This window comes from Salmo trutta, chromosome 10 (assembly GCF_901001165.1).
Source record: "Salmo trutta chromosome 10, fSalTru1.1, whole genome shotgun sequence".
Lineage (NCBI taxonomy): Eukaryota > Metazoa > Chordata > Actinopteri > Salmoniformes > Salmonidae > Salmo > Salmo trutta.
The window spans coordinates 46095658-46119167 of record NC_042966.1 but is presented as its reverse complement, the minus strand read 5'-3'; the positions used below and the strand labels follow the sequence as shown (position 1 = coordinate 46119167).

At 45.5% G+C, this 23510-nt stretch overlaps 1 protein-coding gene across 1 annotated transcript; it reads left to right on the top strand.

The window, feature by feature from the left end:
* The first annotated feature begins 1091 nt into the window (after positions 1 to 1091).
* Positions 1092 to 22910, top strand: LOC115200873 (guanine nucleotide-binding protein G(I)/G(S)/G(O) subunit gamma-4-like). The gene is made up of 3 exons (XM_029763990.1): positions 1092 to 1457; positions 13295 to 13396; positions 22782 to 22910. Exons 2-3 carry the CDS (start codon positions 13304 to 13306, stop codon positions 22908 to 22910), a joined length of 222 nt encoding a protein of 73 aa, XP_029619850.1. The 5' UTR covers positions 1092 to 1457; positions 13295 to 13303.
* Positions 22911 to 23510: the final 600 nt, after the last annotated feature.

Here is a 23510-nt window from a genome sequence, read left to right as displayed (position 1 = left end):
ACCAGCTCTGTCAGTAGGATAGGGACAAAATTCACCCAACTTATCGTGGGAAGCTTGTGGAAGGCTACCCGAAATGTTTGACCCAAGTTAAGCAATTTAAAGGCAATGCTACCAAATACTAATTGAGTGTATGTAAACTTCTGACCAACTGGGAATGTGATGAAAGAAATAAAAGCTGAAATAAATCATTCTCTCTACTATTATTTTGACATTTCACATTCTTAAAATAAAGTGGTGATCCTAACTAACCTAAGACAGGGAGTTTTTACTAGGATTAAATGTCAGGAATTGTGAAAAACTGAGTTTAAATGTATTTGTCTAAGGTGTATGTAAACTTCCGACTTCAACTGTATGTGGGAACTCCTTCAAGACTGTTGGAAAAGCATTCCAGGTGAAGTTGGTTGAGAGAATGCCCAGAGTGTGCAAAGCTGTCATCAAGGCAAAGGGTGGCTACTTTAAAGAATAATAAAAATATATATTTTGATTTGTTTAACACGTTTTTGGTTATTACATTATTCCATATGTCTTATTTCATAGTTTGATGTCTTCACTATTATTCTACAATGTATAAAATAGTAAAAATAAAGAAAAACCCTTGAATGAGTAGGTGTGTCCAAACATTTGACTGGTACTGTATAAGCATACCTCCTGACTGGGGGTTATTTTTTAAAGAAACTAAATATGCTTCTCTGCATCTCTGCTAAAATCTGAGTAAAAGATTTAAAGGAATGTGGGTATTATTTAGTAAATTTTGTAATTGCTTGCAAGCTAAGAAACTTAGACAAGCTAGCTACTTGGTGGCTTCTTGGTAGCTAGTTATGAGTTCGGGAGATTGGGAACCTATCTGGGCTAGCCAACTTTATAAAATTGGTAGGTGGCTAGTAGTATTACTGAGAAATAACAACAAAATAATGTACCAATTATTTTGTGAATTATAAAACATTTTAAGGAACAAATCTGGGGGCACATGCCCCTGTGCCCCCTATTAGCATGACGCCTCTGATTCCTTCCCTAAGCCAACCTGCTCTGTTCCAACCACCAAGTGTTTGGTCCTCGCTTCAGCAGCTGGCGACAGACGGACCTGACCCATATTTCCTCGTTATAGCGAGGTCTCCCCCAGCTGAATGCGTAATTCTCTCACCTCCGGATCAAGCTGATTGCCTCCTGATGGAGCTCCCTCCTCAAACGGAATATGCATAAACACAAGGGACATTTTGGGGAGAGAAACGGCACAGCCACAGCAAGCGGCTGATGAGACTATAGCCTACAGCTCACCGTCAACAATAACACGTATCGTGCTTCGTGGTCTGTCGTCATTCCATCCGGTCTGGAACGTTCCGGGGGTTTACCTTTCGAGACCGTTCATCCCCATCGGTGTGATATTTGACAGGTCCCTTTGTTGGGTGGAGTCAAGTCCGCAATTTTCTATATAGGAATCATCACTGGCATCATTTCAGGTGGGTGAAACAAATCGCGTTCATAACAGTTGTTTTCAGGGCTCCTACATGCATTATGATATATTCAAATATTGTAAGTTCAATTGGATATGTTAATTATGAAACAGTAGTGGATTTATAGCTTATTGGCTTTAAAGTCATGTAAAACCATTGTAGGCTAAGGAAGCGGGTAGGGGGTATTATAGCAGGAAAACAGCCCATATTGCCGTGGTGATAAATAACCATACGTAGCGCCTTAGTTCCACCGTTAGATCTGGTTGAATAAGCCCTATAATAAGCCCTGTAATAAGCCCTATAATAAGCCCTATATTAAGCCCTATAATAAGCCCCATAGTAAGCCCTATATTAAGCCCTATAATAAGCCCTATATTACGCCCTATATTAAGCCCTATATTAAGCCCTATAATAACCCCTATATTAAGCCCTATAATAAGCCCCATAGTAAGCCCTATATTAAGCCCTATAATAAGCCCTATATTAAGCCCTATATTAAGCCCTATATTAAGCCCTATAATAACCCCTATAATAAGCCCTATAATAAGCCCTATAATAAGCCCTATATTAAGCCCTATATTAAGCCCTATAATAAGCCCTATAATAAGCCCTATATTAAGCCCTATAATAAGCCCTATAATAAGCCCTATATTAAGCCCTATAGTAAGCCCTATAGTAAGCCCTATATTAAGCCCTATATTAAGCCCTATAATAAGCCCTATAATAAGCCCTATATTAAGCCCATAGTAAGCCCATATTAAGCCCTATATTAAGCCCTATAGTAAGCCCTATAGTAAGCCCTATATTAAGCCCTATATTAAGCCCTATATTAAGCACTATAATAAGCCCTATATTAAGCCCTATAATAAGCCCTATAGTAAGCCCTATATTAAGCCCTATATTAAGCCCTATATTAAGCCCTATAATAACCCCTATATTAAGCCCTATATTAAGCCCTATAATAAGCCCTATAATAAGCCCTATATTAAGCCCTATAATAAGCCCTATAGTAAGCCCTATAGTAAGCCCTATATTATGCCCTATATTAAGACCATAATATTAAGCCCTATAATAAGCCCTATAATAAGCCCTATATTAAGCCCTATAATAAGCCCTATATTAAGCCCTATATTAAGCCCTATAGTAAGCCCTATAATAAGCCCTATAGGTTATTACACAGTAGCTAGATGATGATACACGATGACCCGGTCTGTAACAACATTATCAGTTGGTACCGGGTTATAACAGGTTGTTTTGGGCGCACCCACCATGGAAAATGATTCAATGGAATAACCTAGTAGCCTAGTTGTCTCATCTCAACATATAAACCAATGTTGAGATGAGAGGCAGGATTTCAGTTCAACCATTTACAGTGCATCCGGAAAGTATTCAGACCCCTTGACTTTTTCCTCATTTTGTTACCTTACAACTTGGATTTAAAAAATGTTTACTCTTCAATCTAGAAAATAAGGGAAAGCCGCACACTCTAAGAGCTCAGATGCAAAAATGTAATAACCTAATAACCAACGTTTTCGACAGCAAAGCTGTCTTCATCAGGGTATCAATCTACACACAATACCCCATAATGACAAAGTAAAAACAGGTTTTTAGACATTTTTGCAAATTTATGAAACATGAAAAACAGAAATGCATTTACGTGCGTATTCAGATCTTTTGCTATGAGACTCGAAATGGAGCTCAGGTGCATCCTGTTTCCATTGATCATCCTTGAGATGTTTCTATAACTTGATTGGAGTCCACCTGTGGTAAATTCAATTGATTGGACATGATTTGGAAAGGCACACACCTGTCTATATAAGGTCCCCGCTCCTCCGCTCTCTCCACTGGCTTCCAGTTGAAGCTCGCATCCGCTACAAGACCATGGTGCTTGCCTACGGAGCCATGAGGGGAACGGCACCTCCGTACCTTCAGGCTCTGATCAGGCCCTACACCCAAACAAGGTCACTGCGTTCATCCACCTCTGGCCTGCTGGCCTCTCTACCTCTGCGGAAGCACAGTTCCTGCTCAGCCCAGTCAAAACTGTTCGCTGCTCTGGCACCCCAATGGTGGAACAAGCTCCCTCACGACGCCAGGACAGCGGAGTCAATCACCACCTTCCGGAGACACCTGAAACCCCACATCTTCAAGGAATACCTGGGATAGGATAAAGTAATCCTTCTAATCCCCCCCCCCCTAAAAGCTATAGATGTACTATTGTAAAGTGGTTGTTCCACTGGATATCATAAGGTGAATGCACCAATTTGTAAGTCGCTCTGGATAAGAGCGTCTGCTAAATGACTTAAATGTTAAATGTAATGTAAATGTATATAAGGTCCCACACTTGACAGTGTATGTCAGAGCAAAAACCAAGCCATGAGGTCTAAGGAACCGCCGTAGAGCTCTGAGACAGGATTTTGTCGAGGCACAGATGTGGGGAACGGTACCAAAACAATGTCTGCAGCATTGAAGGTCCCCAAGAACACAGTGGCCTCCATCATTCTTGTTTGGAACCACCAAGACTCTTCCCAGAGCTCAGCGGCACCTTGGTCAGGGTGGTGACCAAGAACCCAATAGTAACTCTGACAAAGCTCCAGAGTTCTTCTGTGGAGATGGGAGAACCTTCCAGAAGGACAACCATCTCTGCAACATTCCACCAATCAGGCCTTTATGGTAGAGTGGCCAGACGGAAGCCACTCCTCAGTAAAAGATATATGACAGTCCGCTTGGAGTTTGCCAAAAGGCACCTAAAGGACTCCCAGACCATGAGAAACAAGATTCTCTGGTCTGATGAAACCAATATTGAACTCTTTGGCCTGAATGCCCAGCATCTCTATGGTGAAGAATGGTGGTGGCAGCATCAGGCTGTGGGGATGTTTTCCAGAGGCAGAGACTGGGAGACTAGTCAGGATTGAGGGAAAGATTAATAGAGCAATGTACGAAGAGATCCTTGATGAAAACCTGCTCCAGAGCACTCAGGACCTCAGACTGGGGTGAACATTCACCTTCACCTTCCAACAGGACAACGACCCTAAGCACATAGCCAAGACAATGCAGGAGTGGCTTCGGGACAAGTCTCAATGTCCTTGAGTGGCCCAGCCAGAGCCCGGACTTGAACCCGATCGAAAGTCTGGAGAGACCTGAAAATAGCTGTGCAGCAACACTCCCCATCCAACCTGACACAGCTTGAGAGGATCTGCAGAGAAGAATGGGAGAAACTCACCAAATACAGGTGTGCCAAGCTTGTAGCGTCATACCCAAGGAGACTCGAGGCTGTAATTGCTGCCAAAGCTGCTTCAACAAAGTACTGAGAAAAGGGTCTGAATACTTGTAAATATAAAATTTCAGTTTTTATTTTTTATAAATGTTTTACAAATCTCTAAAAACCTGTTTTTGCTTTGTCATTATGGGGTATTGTGTGTAGATCGATGAGGGACAAAAACGATTTAATTAATTTTAGAATAAGGCTGTAATGTAACAAAATGTGTAAAATGTTAATGGGTCTGAATACTTTCCGAATGCAAGAGACATACAACATCTCCTCCCCAAGAAAAATGATGAACAACCTCACAAGCCAAGCGGCTAGGTGATATCTCTGTTAGGGTTAGACTGGGTTAGACTGGGTTAGACTGGGTTAGACTGTGGCATTAGGGTTAGACACACACACACACACACACACACAGACACACACACACACACACACACACACACACACACACACACACACACACACACACACACACACACACACACACACACACACACACAGGGACACAAACACACACACACACAGGGACACACACACACACACACACACACACAGGACACACACACACAGGGACACACTGGGTTAGACTGGGTTAGACTGGGGAGTTAGGGGTAGACTGGGTTAGACTGGGTTACACTGTGGAGTTAGGGTTCGACTGTGGAGTTAAGGGTAGACTGTGGAGTTAGGGGTAGACTGTGGAGTTAGGGGTAGACTGTGGAGTTAGGGGTAGACTGTGGAGTTAGGGTTAGACTGTGGAGTTAGGGTTAGACTGTGGCATTAGGTGAGTGGCTGGAATGCCCCTCAGGGCTGATGTAGAGGAGGTTGGAATGCCCCTCAGGGCTGATGTAGAGAAGGTTGGAATGCCCCTCAGGGCTGACGTAGAGGTGGTTGGAATGCCCCTCAGGGCTGATGTAGAGGAGATTGGAATGCCCCTCAGGGCTGATGTAGAGATGGTTGGAATGCCCCTCAGGGCTGATGTAGAGGTGGTTGGAATGCCCCTCAGGGCTGATGTAGAGAAGGTTGGAATGCCCCTCAGGGCTGATGTAGAGATGGTTGGAATGCCCCTCAGGGCTGATGTAGAGGTGGATGGAATGCCCCTCAGGGCTGATGTAGAGGTGGTTGGAATGCCCCTCAGGGCTGATGTAGAGGAGGCTGGAATGCCCTCAGGGCTGATGTAGAGATGGTTGGAATGCCCCTCAGGGCTGATGTAGAGGAGGTTGGAATGCCCCTCAGGGCTGATGTAGAGATGGTTGGAATGCCCCTCAGGGCTGATGTAGAGATGGTTGGAATGCCCCACAGGGCTGATGTAGAGAAGGTTGGAATGCCCCACAGGGCTGATGTAGAGGTGGCTGGAATGCCCCTCAGGGCTGATGTAGAGGTGGTTGGAATGCCCCTCAGGGCTGATGTAGAGAAGATTGGAATGCCCCACAGGGCTGATGTAGAGGTGGATGGAATGCCCCTCAGGGCTGATGTAGAGATGGTTGGAATGCTCCACAGGGCTGATGTAGAGGTGGATGGAATGCCCCTCAGGGCTGATGTAGAGGAGGTTGGAATGCCCCTCAAGGCTGATGTAGAGATGGTTGGAATGCCCCTCAGGGCTGATGTAGAGGTGGTTGGAATGCTCCACAGGGCTGATGTAGAGATGGTTGGAATGCCCCTCAGGGCTGATGTAGAGGAGGCTGGAATGCCCCTCAGGGCTGATGTAGAGGTGGCTGGAATGCCCCTCAGGGCTGATGTAGAGGAGGTTGGAATGCCCCTCAGGGCTGATATAGAGATGGTTGGAATGCCCCTCAGGGCTGATGTAGAGGAGATTGGAATGCCCCTCAGGGCTGATGTAGAGGAGGATGGAATGCCCCTCAGGGCTAATGTAGAGATGGTTGGAAAGCCCCTCAAGGCTGATGTAGAGATGGTTGGAATGCCCCTCAGGGCTGATGTAGAGGTGGTTGGAATGCCCCTCAGGGCTGATGTAGAGGTGGTTGGAATGCCCCTCAGGGCTGATGTAGAGGTGGTTGGAATGCCCCTCAGGGCTGATGTAGAGGAGGCTGGAATGCCCTCAGGGCTGATGTAGAGGTGGTTGGAATGCCCCTCAGGGCTGATGTAGAGGTGGATGGAATGCCCCTCAGGGCTGATGTAGAGGAGGCTGGAATGCCCCTCAGGGCTGATGTAGAGGAGGTTGGAATGCCCCTCAGGGCTGATGTAGAGGTGGATGGAATGCCCCTCAGGGCTGATGTAGAGGAGGCTGGAATGCCCCTCAGGGCTGATGTAGAGGTGGTTGGAATGCCCCTCAGGGCTGATGTAGAGGTGGTTGGAATGCCCCTCAGGGCTGATGTAGAGGAGGTTGGAATGCCCCTCAGGGCTGATGTAGAGGAGGTTGGAATGCCCCTCAGGGCTGATGTAGAGATATATGTCAGACCTCTTGACTTCATGTCTTATTTGTGCTTCTTCAACTGAAGATGAAAAGATATTCATCAACTCTTAGGACAATATGACCTTCTGGTTCTGGCTTCATCAGTCATATTTCTTTCTTTCTAGATTTATTCTACTCAACCCCTAGATCATCATCATGAAGGCCGACATCACCAACAACAGCGCTCACACACACACAGGGACACACACACACACACACACACACACACACACACACACACACACACAGGGACACACACACACACACACACACACACACAGGACACACACACACACACAGGGACACACACACACACACACACAGGGACACACACACACACACACACACAGGGACACACACACACACACACACACACACAGGGACACACATACACACACACAGGGACACACACAGGGACACACACACGCAGGGACACACACACACAGGGACACACACAGGGACACACAAAGGGACACACACACACAGGGACACACACACACACACACACCCACACACACACACACACACACACACACACACACACACACACACACAGGGACACACACACAGGGACACACACACACACACACACACACACAGGGACACACACACACACACACACACACACAGGGACACACACACACACAGGGACACACACACACACAGGGACACACACACACACACACAGGGACGCACACACACACACACACACACACACACACAGGGACACACACACACAGGGACACACACACACACACACACACACAGGGACGCACACACACACACACACACACACACAGGGACACACACACACCCACACACAGGGACGCACACACACACACACACACACACACACACAGGGACGCACACACACACACACACACAAATCAAATCAAATCAAATCAAATTTATTTATATAGCCCTTCGTATATCAGCTGAAATCTCAAAGTGCTGTACAGAAACCCAGCCTAAAACCCCAAACAGCAAGCAATGCATGTGAAAGAGGCACGGTGGCTAGGAAAAACTCCCTAGGAAAAACTCCCTAGAAAGGCCAAAAACCTAGGAAGAAACCTAGAGAGGAACCAGGCTATGAGGGGTGGCCAGTCCTCTTCTGGCTGTGCCGGGTGGATATTATAACAGAACATGGTCAAGATGTTAAAATGTTCATAAATGACCAGCATGGTCAAATAAAAATAATCATTGTAGTTGTCGAGGGTGCAACAAGCACGTCCGGTGAACAGGTCAGGGTTCCGTAGCCGCAGGCAGAACAGTTGAAACTGGAGCAGCAGCATGGCCAGGTGGACTGGGGACAGCAAGGAGTCATCATGCCAGGTAGTCCCGAGGCATGGTCCTAGGGCTCAGGTCCTCCGAGAGAAAGAAAGAAAGAGAGAAAGAGAGAATTAGAGAGAGCATATTTAAATTCACACAGGACACCGGATAAGACAAGGGAATACTCCAGATGAAACAGACTGACCCTAGCCCCCCGGCACATAAACTACTGCAGCATAAATACTGGAGGCTGAGACAGGAGGGATCAGAAGACACTGTGGCCCCATCCGATGATGCCCCCGGACAGGGCCAAACAGGCAGGATATAACCCCACCCACTTTGCCAAAGCACAGCCCCCACACCACTAAAGGGATGTCTACAACCACCAACTTACCGTCCGAAGACAAGGCCGAGTATAGCCCACAAAAATCTCCGCCATGGCACAACCCAAGGGGGGGGCGCCAACCCAGACAGGAAGACCACGTCAGTGACTCAACCCACTCAAGTGACGCACCCCTCCCATGGACGGCATGGAAGAACACCAGTAAGTCAGTGACTCAGCCCCTGTAATAGGGTTAGAGGCAGAGAATCCCAGTGGAAAGAGGGGAACCGGCAAGGCAGAGACAGCAAGGGCGGTTCGTTGCTCCAGCCTTTCCGTTCACCTTCACACTCCTGGGCCAGACAACACTTAATCATACGACCTACTGAAGAGATAAGTCTTCAGTAAAGACTTAAAGGTTGAGACTGAGTCTGCATCTCTCACATGGGTAGGCAGACCATTCCATAAAAATGGAGCTCTATAGGAGAAAGCCCTACCTCCAGCCGTTTGCTTAGAAATTCTAGGGACAATTAGGAGGCCTGCGTCTTGTGACCGTAGCGTACGTGTAGGTATGTACGGCAGGACCAAATCGGAAAGATAGGTAGGAGCAAGCCCATGTAATGCTTTGTAGGTTAGCAGTAAAACCTTGAAATCAGCCCTTGTCTTAACAGGAAGCCAGTGTAGGGAGGCTAGCACTGGAGTAATATGATCAAATTTTTTGGTTCTAGTCAGGATTCTAGCAGCCGTATTTAGCACTAACTGAAGTTTGTTTAGTGCTTTATCCGGGTAGCCGGAAAGTAGTGCATTGCAGTAGTCCAGCCTAGAAGTAACAAAAGCATGGATTAATTTTTCTGCGTCATTTTTGGACAGAAAGTTTCTGATTTTTGCAATGTTACGTAGATGGAAAAAAGCTGTCCTTGAAACAGTCTTGATATGTTCTTCAAAAGAGAGATCAGGGTCCAGGGTAACACCGAGGTCCTTCACAGTTTTATTTGAGACGACTGTACAACCATCCAGATTAATTGTCAGATTGAACAGAAGATCTCTTTGTTTCTTGGGACCTAGAACAAGCATCTCTGTTTTGTCCGAGTTTAAAAGTAGAAAGTTTGCAGCCATCCACTTCCTTATGTCTGAAACACAGGCTTCTAGCGAGGGAAATTTGGAGCTTCACCATGTTTCATTGAAATGTACAGCTGTGTGTCGTCCGCATAGCAGTGAAATTTAACATTATGTTTTCGAATGACATCCCCAAGAGGTAAAATATATAGTGAAAACAATAGTGGTCCTAAAACAGAACCTTGAGGAACACCGAAATATACAATTGATTTGTCAGAGGACAAACCATTCACAGAGACAACCTGATATCTTTCCGACAGATACGATCTAAACCAGGCCAGAACTTGTCCATGTAGACCAATTTGGGTTTCCAATCTCTCCAAAAGAATGTGGTGATCGATGGTATCAAAAGCGGCACTAAGATCTAGGAGCACGAGGACAGATGCAGAGCCTCGGTCTGACGTCATTAAAAGGTCATTTACCACCTTCACAAGTGCAGTCTCAGTGCTATGATGGGGTCTAAAACCAGACTGAAGCGTTTTGTATACATTGTTTGTCTTCAGGAAGGCAGTGAGTTGCTGTGCAACAGCTTTTTCTAAAAATTTTGAGAGGAATGGAAGATTCGATATAGGCCGATAGTTTTTTATAATTTCTGGGTCAAGATTCGGCTTTTTCAAGAGAGGCTTTATTACTGCCACTTTTAGTGAGCTTGGTACACATCCGGTGGATAGAGAGCCGTTTATTATGTTCAACATAGGTGGGCCAAGCACAGGAAGCAGCTCTTTCAGTAGTTTAGTTGGAATAGGGTCCAGTATGCAGCTTGAGGGTTTGGAGGCCATGATTATTTTCATCATTGTGTCAAGAGATATAGTACTAAAACACTTTAGTATCTCCTTTGCTTTCTAATGATCATGATCTTTTCCTCAAAGAAGTTCATAAATGTATTACTGCTGAAGTGAAAGCCATCCTCCATTTGCGAATGCTGCTTTTTAGTTAGCTTTGCGACAGTATCAAGAAGAAATTTCGGATTGTTCTTATTTTCCTCAATTAAGTTGGAAAAATAGGATGATCGAGCAGCAGTGAGGGCTCTTCGATACTGCACGGTACTGTCTTTCCAAGCTAGTCGGAAGACTTCCAGTTTGGTGTGGCGCCATTTCCGTTCCAATTTTCTGGAAGCTTGCTTCAGAGCTCGTGTATTTTCTGTATACCAGGGAGCTAGTTTCTTATGACAGATTTTTTAAATTTTTAGGGGTGCAACTGCATCTAGGGTATTGCGCAAGGTTAAATTGAGTTCCTCGGTTAGGTGGTTAACTGATTTTTGTCCTCTGACGTCCTTGGGTAGGCAGAGGGAGTCTGGAAGGGCATCAAGGAATCTTTGGGTTGTCTGAGAATTTATAGCACGACTTTTAATGCTCCTTGGTTGGGGTCTGAGCAGATTATTTGTTGCAATTGTAAACGCAATAAAATGGTGGTCCGATAATCCAGGATTATGAGGAAAAACATTAAGATCCACAACATTTATTCCATGGGACAAAACTAGGTCCAGAGTATGACTGTGGCAGTGAGTAGGTCCAGAGACATGTTGGACAAAACCCACTGAGTCGATGATGGCTCCGAAAGCCTTTTGGAGTGGGTCTGTGGACTTTTCCATGTGAATGTTAAAGTCACCAGAAATTTAGAATATTATCTGCTATGACTACAAGATCCGATAGGAATTCAGGGAACTCAGTGAGGAACACTGCATATGGCCCAGGAGGTCTGTAAACAGTAGCTATAAAAAGTGACTGAGTAGGCTGCATAGATTTCATGACTAGAAGCTCAAAAGACGAAAACGTCATTGTTTTTTTTTTTGTAAATTGAAATTTGCTATCGTAGATGTTAGCAACACCTCCGCCTTTGCCGGATGCACGGGGGGTATGGTCACTAGTGTAACCAGGGGGTGAGGCCTCATTTAACACAGTAAATTCATCAGGTTTAAGCCATGTTTCAGTCAGGCCAAACACATCAAGATTATGATCAGTGATTAGTTCATTGACTATAACTGCCTTGGAAGTGAGGGATCTAACATTAAGTAACCCAATTTTGAGATGTGAAGTATCACAATCTCTTTCAATAATGGCAAGAATGGAGGAGGTCTTTATAGTAGTGAGATTACTAAAGCGAACACCGCCATTTTTAATTTTGCCCAACCTAGATCGAGGCACAGACATGGTCTCAATGGGGAAAGCTGAGCTGACTACGCTGACTGTGCTAATGGCAGACTCCACTAAGCTGGCAGGCTGGCTGCTGCCTGGCCTGCACCCTATTTCATTCTGGAGCTAGAGGAGTTAGAGCCCTGTCTATGTTCGTAGATAAGATGAGAGCACCCCTCCAGCTAGGATGGAGTCCGTCACTCCTCAACAGGCCAGGCTTGGTCCTGTTTGTGGGTGAGTCCCAGAAAGAGGGCCAGTTATCTACAAATTCTATCTTTTGGGAGGGGCAGAACACAGTTTTCATCCAGCGATTGAGTTGTGAGACTCTGCTGTAGAGCTCATCACTCCCCCTAACTGGGAGGGGGCCAGAGACAATTACTCGATGCCGACACATCTTTCTAGCTGATTTACACGCTGAAGCTATGTTGTGCTTGGTGACCTCTGACTGTTTCATCCTAACATCGTTGGTGCCGACGTGGATAACAATATCTCTATACTCTCTACACTCGCCAGTTTTAGCTTTAGCCAGCACCGTCTTTAGATTAGCCTTAACGTCGGTAGCCCTGCCCCCTGGTAAACAGTGTATGATCGCTGGATGATTCGTTTTAAGTCTAATACTGCGGGTAATGGAGTCGCCAATGACTAGGGTTTTCAATTTGTCAGAGCTAATGGTGGGAGCCGTCGGCGTCTCAGACCCCACAGCGGGAGGAGTAGAGACCAGAGAAGTCTCGGCCTCCGACTCCGACTCACTTAATGGGGAGAACCGGTTGAAAGTTTCTGTCGGCTGAATAAGCGACACCGGTTGAGCATTCCTACAGCGTTTCCCTCCAGAAGCCATGAGAAAGTTGTCCGGCTGCGGGGACCGTGCGAGGGGGTTTATACTAACGTTACTATCTGTACTTGCTGGTGGCACAGACGCTGTTTCATCCTTTCCTACACTGAAATTACCCTTGCCTAACGATTGTGTCTGAAGCTGGGCTTGCAGCACAGCTATCCTTGCCGTAAGGCGATCGTTCTCCTGTATATTATAAGTACAACGACTGCAATTAGAAGGCATCATATTAATGTTACTTAGCTTCGGCTGTTTGAAGTCCTGACGAACCATGTCCAGATAAAACCTCCGGGGTAAGAAAGTTGAATGAAAAAAGTTGAGTGAGGGTAAAAAGTAAAAATATACGGTAATGAAAAAGTAAAAACCATTAGGTAGCAAAGTAAGATCGGCAACAAAAACGCACAGCAGCGTAAACAAGTCTGCAAGTTGTGACACACACACACACACACACACATACAGGGACACACCCAGCCTCTTGACTCCATGTGTGTTTGTGCTGCCAGGTCATCATCATGAAGGACAGCGTGGTCAACAACAACAGCATCTCCCACGCCAGGAAAGCTGTGGAACAGCTCAAGATGGAGGCTTGTATGGACAGGATGAAGGTAAGGCACTGCAGGGGTGTGTGTGTGTGTGTGTGTGTGTGTGTGTGTGTGTGTGTGTGTGTGTGTGTGTGTGTGTGTGTGTGTGTGTGTGTGTGTGTGTGTGTGTGTGTGTGTGTGTGTGGGAACTGAGAGTGATCCTCCAGGTTTGGCGACATTTATCCCAAATGGCACCCTATTCCCTTGATAGTGCACTACTTTTGACCAGGGCCCATGGATAGGGAATAGGGGGTCATTATGTAGTGCACTACATAGGGAATAGGGGGTCATTATGTAGTGCACTACATAGGGAATAGGGGGTCATTATGTAGTGCACTACATAGGGAATAGGGGGTCATTATGTAGTGCACTACATAGGGAATAGGGTGTCATTATGTAGTGCACTACATAGGAAATAAGGTGTCATTATGTAGTGCACTACATAGGGAATAGGGGGTCATTATGTAGTGCACTACATAGGGAATAGGGTGTCATTATGTAGTGCACTACATAGGGAATAGGGTGTCATTATGTAGTGCACTACATAGGGAATAGGGGGTCATTATGTAGTACACTATATAGGGAATAGGGGGTCATTATGTAGTGCACTACATAGGGAATAAGGGGTCATTATGTAGTGCACTACATAGGAAATAAGGGGTCATTATGTAGTGCACTATAGGTGCAGAGTGACAGATTGACCAGTAGAATCATTTTGATCATAACAGATCCCTGTCACGGTTATCGTCGGTGAAGGAGGACCAAAATGCAGCAGGAGTGTGTTTGTTCATTTTGAACATTTATTAACTCAAAATGAACATACAAAAATAACAAAAACGAACTCACGAATTACAGACAGTCTTCTCAGGCTCACATATGCTAGACAAGAAACAATCTCCCACAAAACCTACACCAAACAATTACCCATATATAGGACTCTTAATCAGAGGCAACGAGGAAACACCTGCCTCCAATTGAGAGTCCCAAACCCAATCAACCTAACATAGAAATACATCAACCAGACTACACATAGAAATACATCAACATAGACCATAGCTCAAAACCCAGAAATAATAAATCAAACGCCCTCCTAACTAACACACCACCCCGAACCACATAAAACAAATACCCTCTGCCACGTCCTGACCAAACTAAAATGACAATTAACCCTTATACTGGCCAGGATGTGACAATCCCTGTCAGGGTAGTGCCGTGAGGTCTAAGGTCTGGACCGGTGTATTTATATCTGTAAACCTATATTTTGGGGCGTGTTTAGATTATTTAATGGATGATAATTGTTCAAAGCAAAACTTGACTTTCATTCGAAAAGTGGCTGCTCATAAAATTGACCTTGGGGAGATAAATATATGTTTATAGATTCGACAAGTTATTCAGTTGGATAGGCAGAATAGGATCCAAGGGAGGGCTCTCTCTATATATTTGGACATCTACTCATTCCAGGTTTTTTTTCTTTATTTTTACTATTTTCTACATTGTAGAATAATAGTGAAGACATCAAAACTATGAAATAGCACATATGGAATCATGTAGTAACCAAAAAAAATAAACATAGATTTTATATTTGAGATTCTTCAAAGTAGCCACCCTTTGCCTTGATGACTCCCCAATATTTCACAGTGGAAAGAACCTCCTCCCACTCCTCCCTTCCCCCAGATGGTGGGATAGTGTGTCTGTAAAAGGAGAGGGAGCTGTCACGGCTGTCGTATAGATGAGACCAAGGCGCAGCGGGTACGTGAATACTCATACTTATTTATTAAAGTGAACACGAAAAAAATAATAAACAAAGAACGACAGGAACAGTTTAGCAGGCTAACTAAAAGCAGTGCTAAAACAACTACCCACAAACAAACACGTGAAAACAAGCTCTTTAAATATGACTCTCAATCAGGAACAACGATGAACAGCTGTTCCTGATCGAGAGCCACACAGACCAACAAAGAAATATAACCACTAGAAAAACCCTAGAATACAAAAACCAGAACATACACCAAAACCCCTAACACATAAATAAAACACCCCTCTACAATACACATAACCCCCGAACCACATAAAACAAATACCCTCTGCCACGTCCTGACCAAACTACAATAACTAATACTCCCTCTACTGGTCAGGACGTGACAGGAGCGAAGCAGTTGGACAGGGATCACAGATCTCTATTTTATTTTTATTCCACCTGTCATGACATTGCCCTCTTTGAGGACAGCGAGCACTATTACCCCCTCCCTCTGCACCAGCCCTTTTCTATGCACCATCCCCCTACCTCTGTCTCCAACACCCAGGCTGCTGTGGTCAGAAGAGGTCGTAAATTCCTATGAGGAGACCCTCTCCTCATGGCCACAGTATAGAGAGAGAGTGAGTTTCATAGAGAGGACAAAGGAATTTCTTTCACCTCACAGAACTGGAGAACCGAATGACATTTATGTTCTGGAGAAGGTATACAAGATCGGTGAAGAATCCAGCTACGAACTGGTCCGTTTGGTACAATTTTGTGAAACTCATGGGAGACAATACGGCCACATTACATAACACTGTTTGTACAATAGCCTCAGCTATGAGGCGTACATCTAATTGTTGTATAAAATGAATGAATAAGGATGGAACTGTTTGTGAAATTGTGTAATGTGATTGTGGACTGTTTAATGAAGGAAACTCCAATTCCCTCTGGAGTTTAACTAAATCAGAGGACCGCCCATGAGCACAGCTATGGTCTGGCGTCATGGGACAGGCCCTTTTCTGCTCTTCCGAATAAAACCCCCACCTAGGCTTTCTATCACCAGACCAGCTTACCTCGATAACGAGAGGGCCAAGGTTTGAGGGGAGACCAAGCTTACCTCGATAACGAGAGGGCCAAGGTTTGAGAGGAGACCAGCTTACCTCGATAACGAGATGGCTAAAGGTTGCAGACCATGCATTTCTCTTGCTGAACTTTTAACCATACCACGTGGTTAAACTCAGACTATCGATACCGACAGAATAAGAACAAGTCTTTGATATTAATTACTAGTCTGCAGCTAGGAATTCGGTATCATTGAACGCGAAGACCGACAACCACTGAAACAGCTATTCTATAACAACATGAATTAATGTTACTCTGAATTATCCATCTAACCATGACGGAGAGAGAGAGTGGACAAACTCTCCAACAGAAACTAACTTTGCAACAGAGATCCCGACGACACACTGAGCGTAAATATATATATATTGATTGCAATTATTCCTGAATGAGTGAGCGTTCATGTGCAAAGGATTAGCATTTCAATTAATATAATTATCAACTCTGTAGTGCCTTCTCAGCTGACCCCTACCCCCTTTTGTCTAACAAGTCGTCATGCCGGTTTAGCCCACTAGGGCACATTCTCCTATCATTTCCTTGTAACCATATCTTGTTTGTTATACATTTCTGTGAATTACTTAGTAAATAAATTATTTTAAGACAATTGATGTATGGATGACTCATAGTGAAGACTGGGTTCGTGCAGATCGTACGACGTTTGGAATGAGACTAACGTGAGGTAAAGAATAATTCATTAATTCGAAGACTAATTGATCAGATATTAAAATATCTGAAAGTTATATTAGGAAAATTATAACTTTGTAATCTGAATATTTTCATTGGTGCCCCAACTTCCTAGTTAATTACAGTTACAGATTAATCAGTTTAATCGCATAATAATAATTACAGAGAGTTATTTGATGAATAGGTCTTCAGTTTTAATGATGCCAAAGACACGACACACCTTTATTTAACCAGGTAGGCCAGTTGAGAACAAGTTATCATTTACAACTGCAACCTGGCCAACATAAAGCAAAGCAGTGCGACAAAAACAACACAGAGTTACACATGGAATAAACAAACATACAGTCAATAACACAATAGAAAAATCTATGTACAGTGTGTGCAAATGTAGAAGAGAACTGAAAGGAAAGCTGACCTAAGTAAGTGTTGTCTTTGGGGATGACCAGTGAAATATACCTGCTCGAGCGCGTGCTACGGGTGGGTGTTGCTATGGTGACCAGTGAGATGAGATAAGGTGGGGCTTTACCTAGCAAAGACTTGTAGATGACCTGGAGCCAGTGGGTTTGGTGACGAATATGTAGTGAGGGCCAGCCGACTAGAGCATACAGGTCGCAGTGGTGGGTAGTATATGGGGCTTTGGTGACAAAACAGATGGCACTGTGATAGACTGTATCCAATTTGTTGAGTAGAGTGTTGGAGGCTATTTTGTAAATGACATTGCCGAAGTCAAGGATGGGTAGGATAGTCAGTTTTACGAGGGTATGTTTGGCAGCATGAGTGAAGGAGGCTTTGTTGCGAAATAGGAAGCCGACTCTAGATTTCATTTTGGATTGGAGATGCTTAATGTGAGTCTGGAAGGAGAGTTTACAGTCTAACCAGACACCTAGGTATTTGTACTTGTCCACATATTGTAAGTCAGAACCGCCCAGAGTAGTGATGCTGGACGGGCGGGCAGGTGCAGGCAGCGATCGGTTTTAGATCATGCACTTAGCTTTACTTGCATTTAAAAGCTGTTGGAGGCCACGGAAAGAGTGTTGTATGGCATTGAAGCTAGTTTGGAGGTTTGTTAGCACAGTATCCAAAGAAGGGCCAGAAGTATACAGAATGGTGTCGTCTGTATAGAGGTGGATCAGAGAATCACCAGCAGCAAGAGCGACATCATTGATATATACAGGGAAAAGAGTCGTCCTGAGAATTGAACCCTGTGGCACCCCCATAGAGACTGACAGAGGTCTGGACAACAGGCCCTCCGATTTGACATACTGAACTCTATCGGAGAAGTAGTTGGTGAACCAGGCGAGGCAGTCATTAGAGAAACCAAGGCTGTTGAGTCTGCCGATAAGAATGTGGTGATTGACAGAGTCGAAGGCCTTGGCCAGGTCGATGAAGACGGCTGCACAGTACTGTCTTTTATCGATGACAGTTATGATATCGTTTAGGACCTTGAGCATGGCTGAGGTGCACCCATGACCAGCTCTGAAACCAGATTGCATAGCGGAGAAGGTACGGTGGGATTCGAAATGGTCGGTGATCTGTTTGTTAACTTGGCTTTCGAAGACCTTAGAAAGACAGGGTAGGATAGATATCGGTCTGTAACAGTTTGGGTCTAGAGTGTCTCCCCTTTGAAGAGGGGGATGACCACGGCTGCTTTCCAATCTTTGGGGATGTCAGACGATACGAAAGAGGTTGAAGAGGCCAGTAATAGGGGTTGCAACAATTTCGGTGGATCATTTTAGAAAGAGAGGGTCCAGATTGTCTAGCCCAGTTGATTTGTAGGGATCCAGATTCTGTAGCTCTTTCAGAACATCAGCTGTCTGGATTTGGGTGAAGGAGAAGCGGGGGGGGGGGGATTTGGGCCAGTTGCTGCAGGGGGTGCTGAGATGTTGGCCGGGTTAGGGGTAGCCAGGTGGAAAGCATGGCCAGCCGTAGAAAAATGCTTATTGAAATTCTCGATTATCGTAGATTTATCGGTGGTGACAGTGTTTCCTATCCTCAGTGCAGTGGGCAGCTGGGAGGAGGTGCTCTTATTCTCCATGGACTTTACAGTGTCCCAAAACTACAGGATGCACATTTCTGTTTGAAAAATCTAGCCTTAGCTTTCCTAACTGACTGTGTATATTGTTTCCTGACTCCTCTCCTCTATACAGCGTATTCAGTCTCTGTGCGTCTTATTGAGGGATCACTGGTCTCATTAATTGCCTAATCACACAGAGGAATGTGATCTGTGCTAATGAGCGGAGCTCTCCTTCGAACTTCTATCCTCCTCTCCCTCCATCACGAGGCTCTACTGTAATTACAGATAGACAGTCTGGACCCCTCCTCTCCATCACGAGGCTCTACTGTAATTACAGATAGATAGTCTGGACCCCTCCTCTCCATCACGAGGCTCTACTGTAATTACAGATAGACAGTCTGGACCCCTCCTCTCCTCACGAGGCTCTACTGTAATTACAGATAGACAGTCTGGACCCCTCCTCTCCATCACGAGGCTCTACTGTAATTACAGATAGACAGTCTGGACCCCTCTTCTCCCTCCATCACGAGGCTCTACTGTAATTACAGATAGACAGTCTGGACCCCTCCTCTCCTCACGAGGCTCTACTGTAATTACAGATAGACAGTCTGGACCCCTCCTCTCCCTCCATCACGAGGCTCTACTGTAATTACAGATAGACAGTCTGGACCCCTCCTCTCCTCACGAGGCTCTACTGTAATTACAGATAGACAGTCTGGACCCCTCCTCTCCTCACGAGGCTCTACTGTAATTACAGATAGACAGTCTGGAACCCTCCTCTCCATCACGAGGCTCTACTGTAATTACAGATAGACAGTCTGGACCCCTCCTCTCCCTCCATCACGAGGCTCTACTGTAATTACAGATAGACAGTCTGGACCCCTCCTCTCCTCACGAGGCTCTACTGTAATTACAGATAGACAGTCTGGACCCCTCCTCTCCCTCCATCACGAGGCTCTACTGTAATTACAGATAGACAGTCTGGACCCCTCCTCTCCATCACGAGGCTCTACTGTAATTACAGATAGACAGTCTGGACCCCTCCTCTCCTCACGAGGCTCTACTGTAATTACAGATACAGTGCATTCGGAAAGTGTTCAGACCCCTTGACTTTTTCCATATTTTACATTACAGCCTTATTCTAAAATGTATATTAAAAAAGTCTACACACAATACCCCATAATGACAAAGTGAAACAGTTTTTTTTTAATGTTTGCAAATGTAAAAAAAGAGGTAAAAACAGAAATACCTTATTTACATAAGTATTCAGACCCTTCGCTATGAAACTCAAAATTGAGCTCAGGTGCATCCTGTTTCCATTGATCATCCTCAAGATGTTTTGACAATTTGATTGGAGTCCACCTGTGGTAAATTCAATTGATTGGACATGATTTGGAAAGGCACACACCTGTCTATACAAGGTCCCACAGTTGACAGTGCATGTCAGAGCAAAAACCAAGCTATGAGGTTGAAGGAATTGTCCGTAGAGTTCCGAGACAGGATTGTGCCGAGGCACAGGAAGGGTGCCAGGAAGGGTACCAAAAAAATGTCTACAGCATTGAAGGTCCCACGAACAGTGGCCTCCATCATTCTTAAATGGAAGAAGTTTGGAACCACCAAGACTCTTCCTAGAGCTGGCTGCCTGGCCAAACTGAACAATCGGGGGAGAAGGGCCTTGGTCAGGGAGGTGACTAAGTACCCGATGGTCACTCATACAGAGCTCCAGAGTTCCTCTGTGGAGATGGGAGAACCTTCCAGAAGGACAACCATCTCTGCAGCACTCCACCAATCAGGCCTTTATGGTAGAGTGGCCAGACGGAAGCCACTCCTCAGTATAAGGCACATGACAGCCTGCTTGGAGCTAAAGACTCTCAGACCATGAGAAACAAGATTCTCTGGTATGATGAAACCAAGATTGAACTATTTGGCCTGAAATGCCAAGCGTCACGTCTGGAGGAAACCTGGCACCATCCATACGGTGAAGCATGGTGGTGGCAGCATCATGCTGTGGGGATGTTTTTCAGCGGCAGGGACTGGGAGACTAGTCAGGATCAAAGCAAAGACAAATGGAGCAAAGTACATAGAGATCCTTGATGAAAACCTGCTTGTCACGTCCTGACCAGCAGATGGAGCTAGTGTTTTAGTTTTGGGGTCAGGACGTGGCAGGTTTGTGTTTGTATATGTTGGGTTGATGATTGGGACTTCCAATTGAAGGCAGGTGTGTATAGTTGCCTTTGATTGGAAGTCCTATACAGGTGTGGGTGTTTGTCTTTGGGGTTGTGGGGAATTGTTGTGTGCACTGCGTTTGGTTGAGCCTGCCACACTGTTGCTGTTGTGAGTATTGTTTGTTGTTTTGTTTTTTCTCAAGTGGATACCTTACATGTTTTTATCAGTAATAAACATGAGTGTCCACAATCCCGCTGCGCCTTGGTCCTTCTATCTCCCATATGACATATTCAACGACAAGTACGACTTATTCGGTGACACTGCTCCTGAGCGTGCAGGACCTCAGACTGGGGTGAAGGTTCACCTTCCAACAGGACAACAACCCTAAGCACACAGCCAGACAATACAGAAGTGGCTTCGGGACAAGTCTCTGAATGTCCTTGACTGGCCCAGCCAGAGCCCTGACTTGAACCCGATCAAACATCTCTGGAGAGACCTGAAAATAGCTGTGCAGCGACGCTCCCCATCCAACCTGACAGAGCTTGAGAGGATCTGCAGAGAAGAATGGGAGAAACTCCCCAAATACAGGTGTGCCAAGCTTGTAGCGTCATACCCAAGAAGACTCGAGGCTGTAATCGCTGCCAAAGCTGCTTCAACAAAGTACTGAGTAAATGGTCTGAATACTTATTGAAATGTGATATTACATTTGCAAAAATTTCGAATAAACCTGTGTTGTGATGTCATTATGGGTTGTTGTGATGTCATTATGGGGTGTTGTGATGTCATTATGGGGTGTTGTGATGTCATTATGGGTTGTTGTGATGTCATTATGGGATGTTGTGATGTCATTATGGGGTGTTGTGTGTATATTGATGAGGAAAAATACAATTGTAATACATTTTAGAATGCGGCTGTAATGCAACAAAATGTTATAATAGTCAAGGGGTCTGAACACTTTCCAAATGCACTGTAGACAGTATGGGACCCTCCTCCCCTCTCTTCTCCTCCTCCCTTCACCTCCTACCCTCCTCCTCCTCCCCTCCCTTCTCCCCTCCACCTCCTCCCCTCTCCTCCTCCACTCACCTCCTCCCCTCCTCCTCCTCCCCTCCTCCCCTCTCTTCTCCTCCTCCACTCACCTCCTCCCTTCTCCTTCTCCCCTCCTCCTCCCCTCCTCCCCTCTCTCCTCCTCCTCCCCTCCTCCTCCTCCCCTCCTCCCCTCTCTTCTCCTCCTCCACTCACCTCCTCCCCTCTCCTCCTCCTCCCCTCCCATCTCTTCTCCTCCTCCCCTCACCTCCCCCACTCACCTCCTCCCCTCCACCTCCTCCCCTCTCCTCCTCCTCCCCTCCTCCCATCTCTTCTCCTCCTCCACTCACCTCCTCCCCTCCACCTCCTCCCCTCTCCTCCTCCCCTCCTCTCCTCCTCCTTCCCTCTCTTCTCCTCCTCCCCTCTCCTTCTCCCCTCCTTCTCCCCTCCTCCTCGTCCTCCCCTCACCTCCTCTCCTCTGCCTTATCATACCTAATCATAAACGGTCTTTCTCCCCTGTTCCTGTCTCACCACCCCTCTCTTCTCCTCCTCCCCTCCCCTCCTTCTCCTCCTCCCCTCTCCTCCTTCTCCTCACCTCCTCCCCTCTGCCTTATCATACCTAATCATAACTGTCTTTCTCCCCTGTTCCTGTCTCACCATCCCAGGTCTCCAAAGCAGCAACGGATCTGATGGTGTATTGCGACGCCCACATACGTGACGACCCCCTCATCGTGCCCGTGCCAGCCTCGGAGAACCCCTTTAGGGAGAAGAAGTTATTCTGCACCATCCTCTGATGCCCAGTCGGGGGCAGACCAGCCACAGGTGTGGAATAACGCCTGCTGTCTCCTCTTCTGTCTTCACCGTACCTGAAGCTAACAAAACGTTGTGAAAGTAACCAGGAAGTGAATGCCCTTTCAGCCTTGTAGTTTTTCAACTTTTGTATTTTTTTTATGGTCTTCAAGTGCAAAAAACGTAGATACATTTTCTTAATTAAAAAGAATCTTCATAAAAGGCATCTGGTAGAAGTAAATTCAACCTTTACGCCCAATCAAAGCCCAGTACCCGGAAGTAAAGAAGAAGTGGTCTTCTCTTTAACAGCGAACTAACTAACGTTACTGCCACTAACTTAATAACATCCTTCTGGCTACTGTTGAGTTGGGTTGAGGTTGCCAGGTGAACACTGTGTTGTTGGGCAGCTCTGTCCCAGGTGGCTGCATTGGGGAGGGTTTACATACTTTTCCATCTGGCAACCCAGTGACTGCGTCTGCGTGTTAGTCTCCAGTGTCGTTTCATTGGTTGGTTTGTTATAGCTTCTTCTTCATTGTTAGAGAGAAGCTTTATGATAGCATGATGAGATTATCTTTTGTTTTTGTTTACACTAGCTTATTTTATTT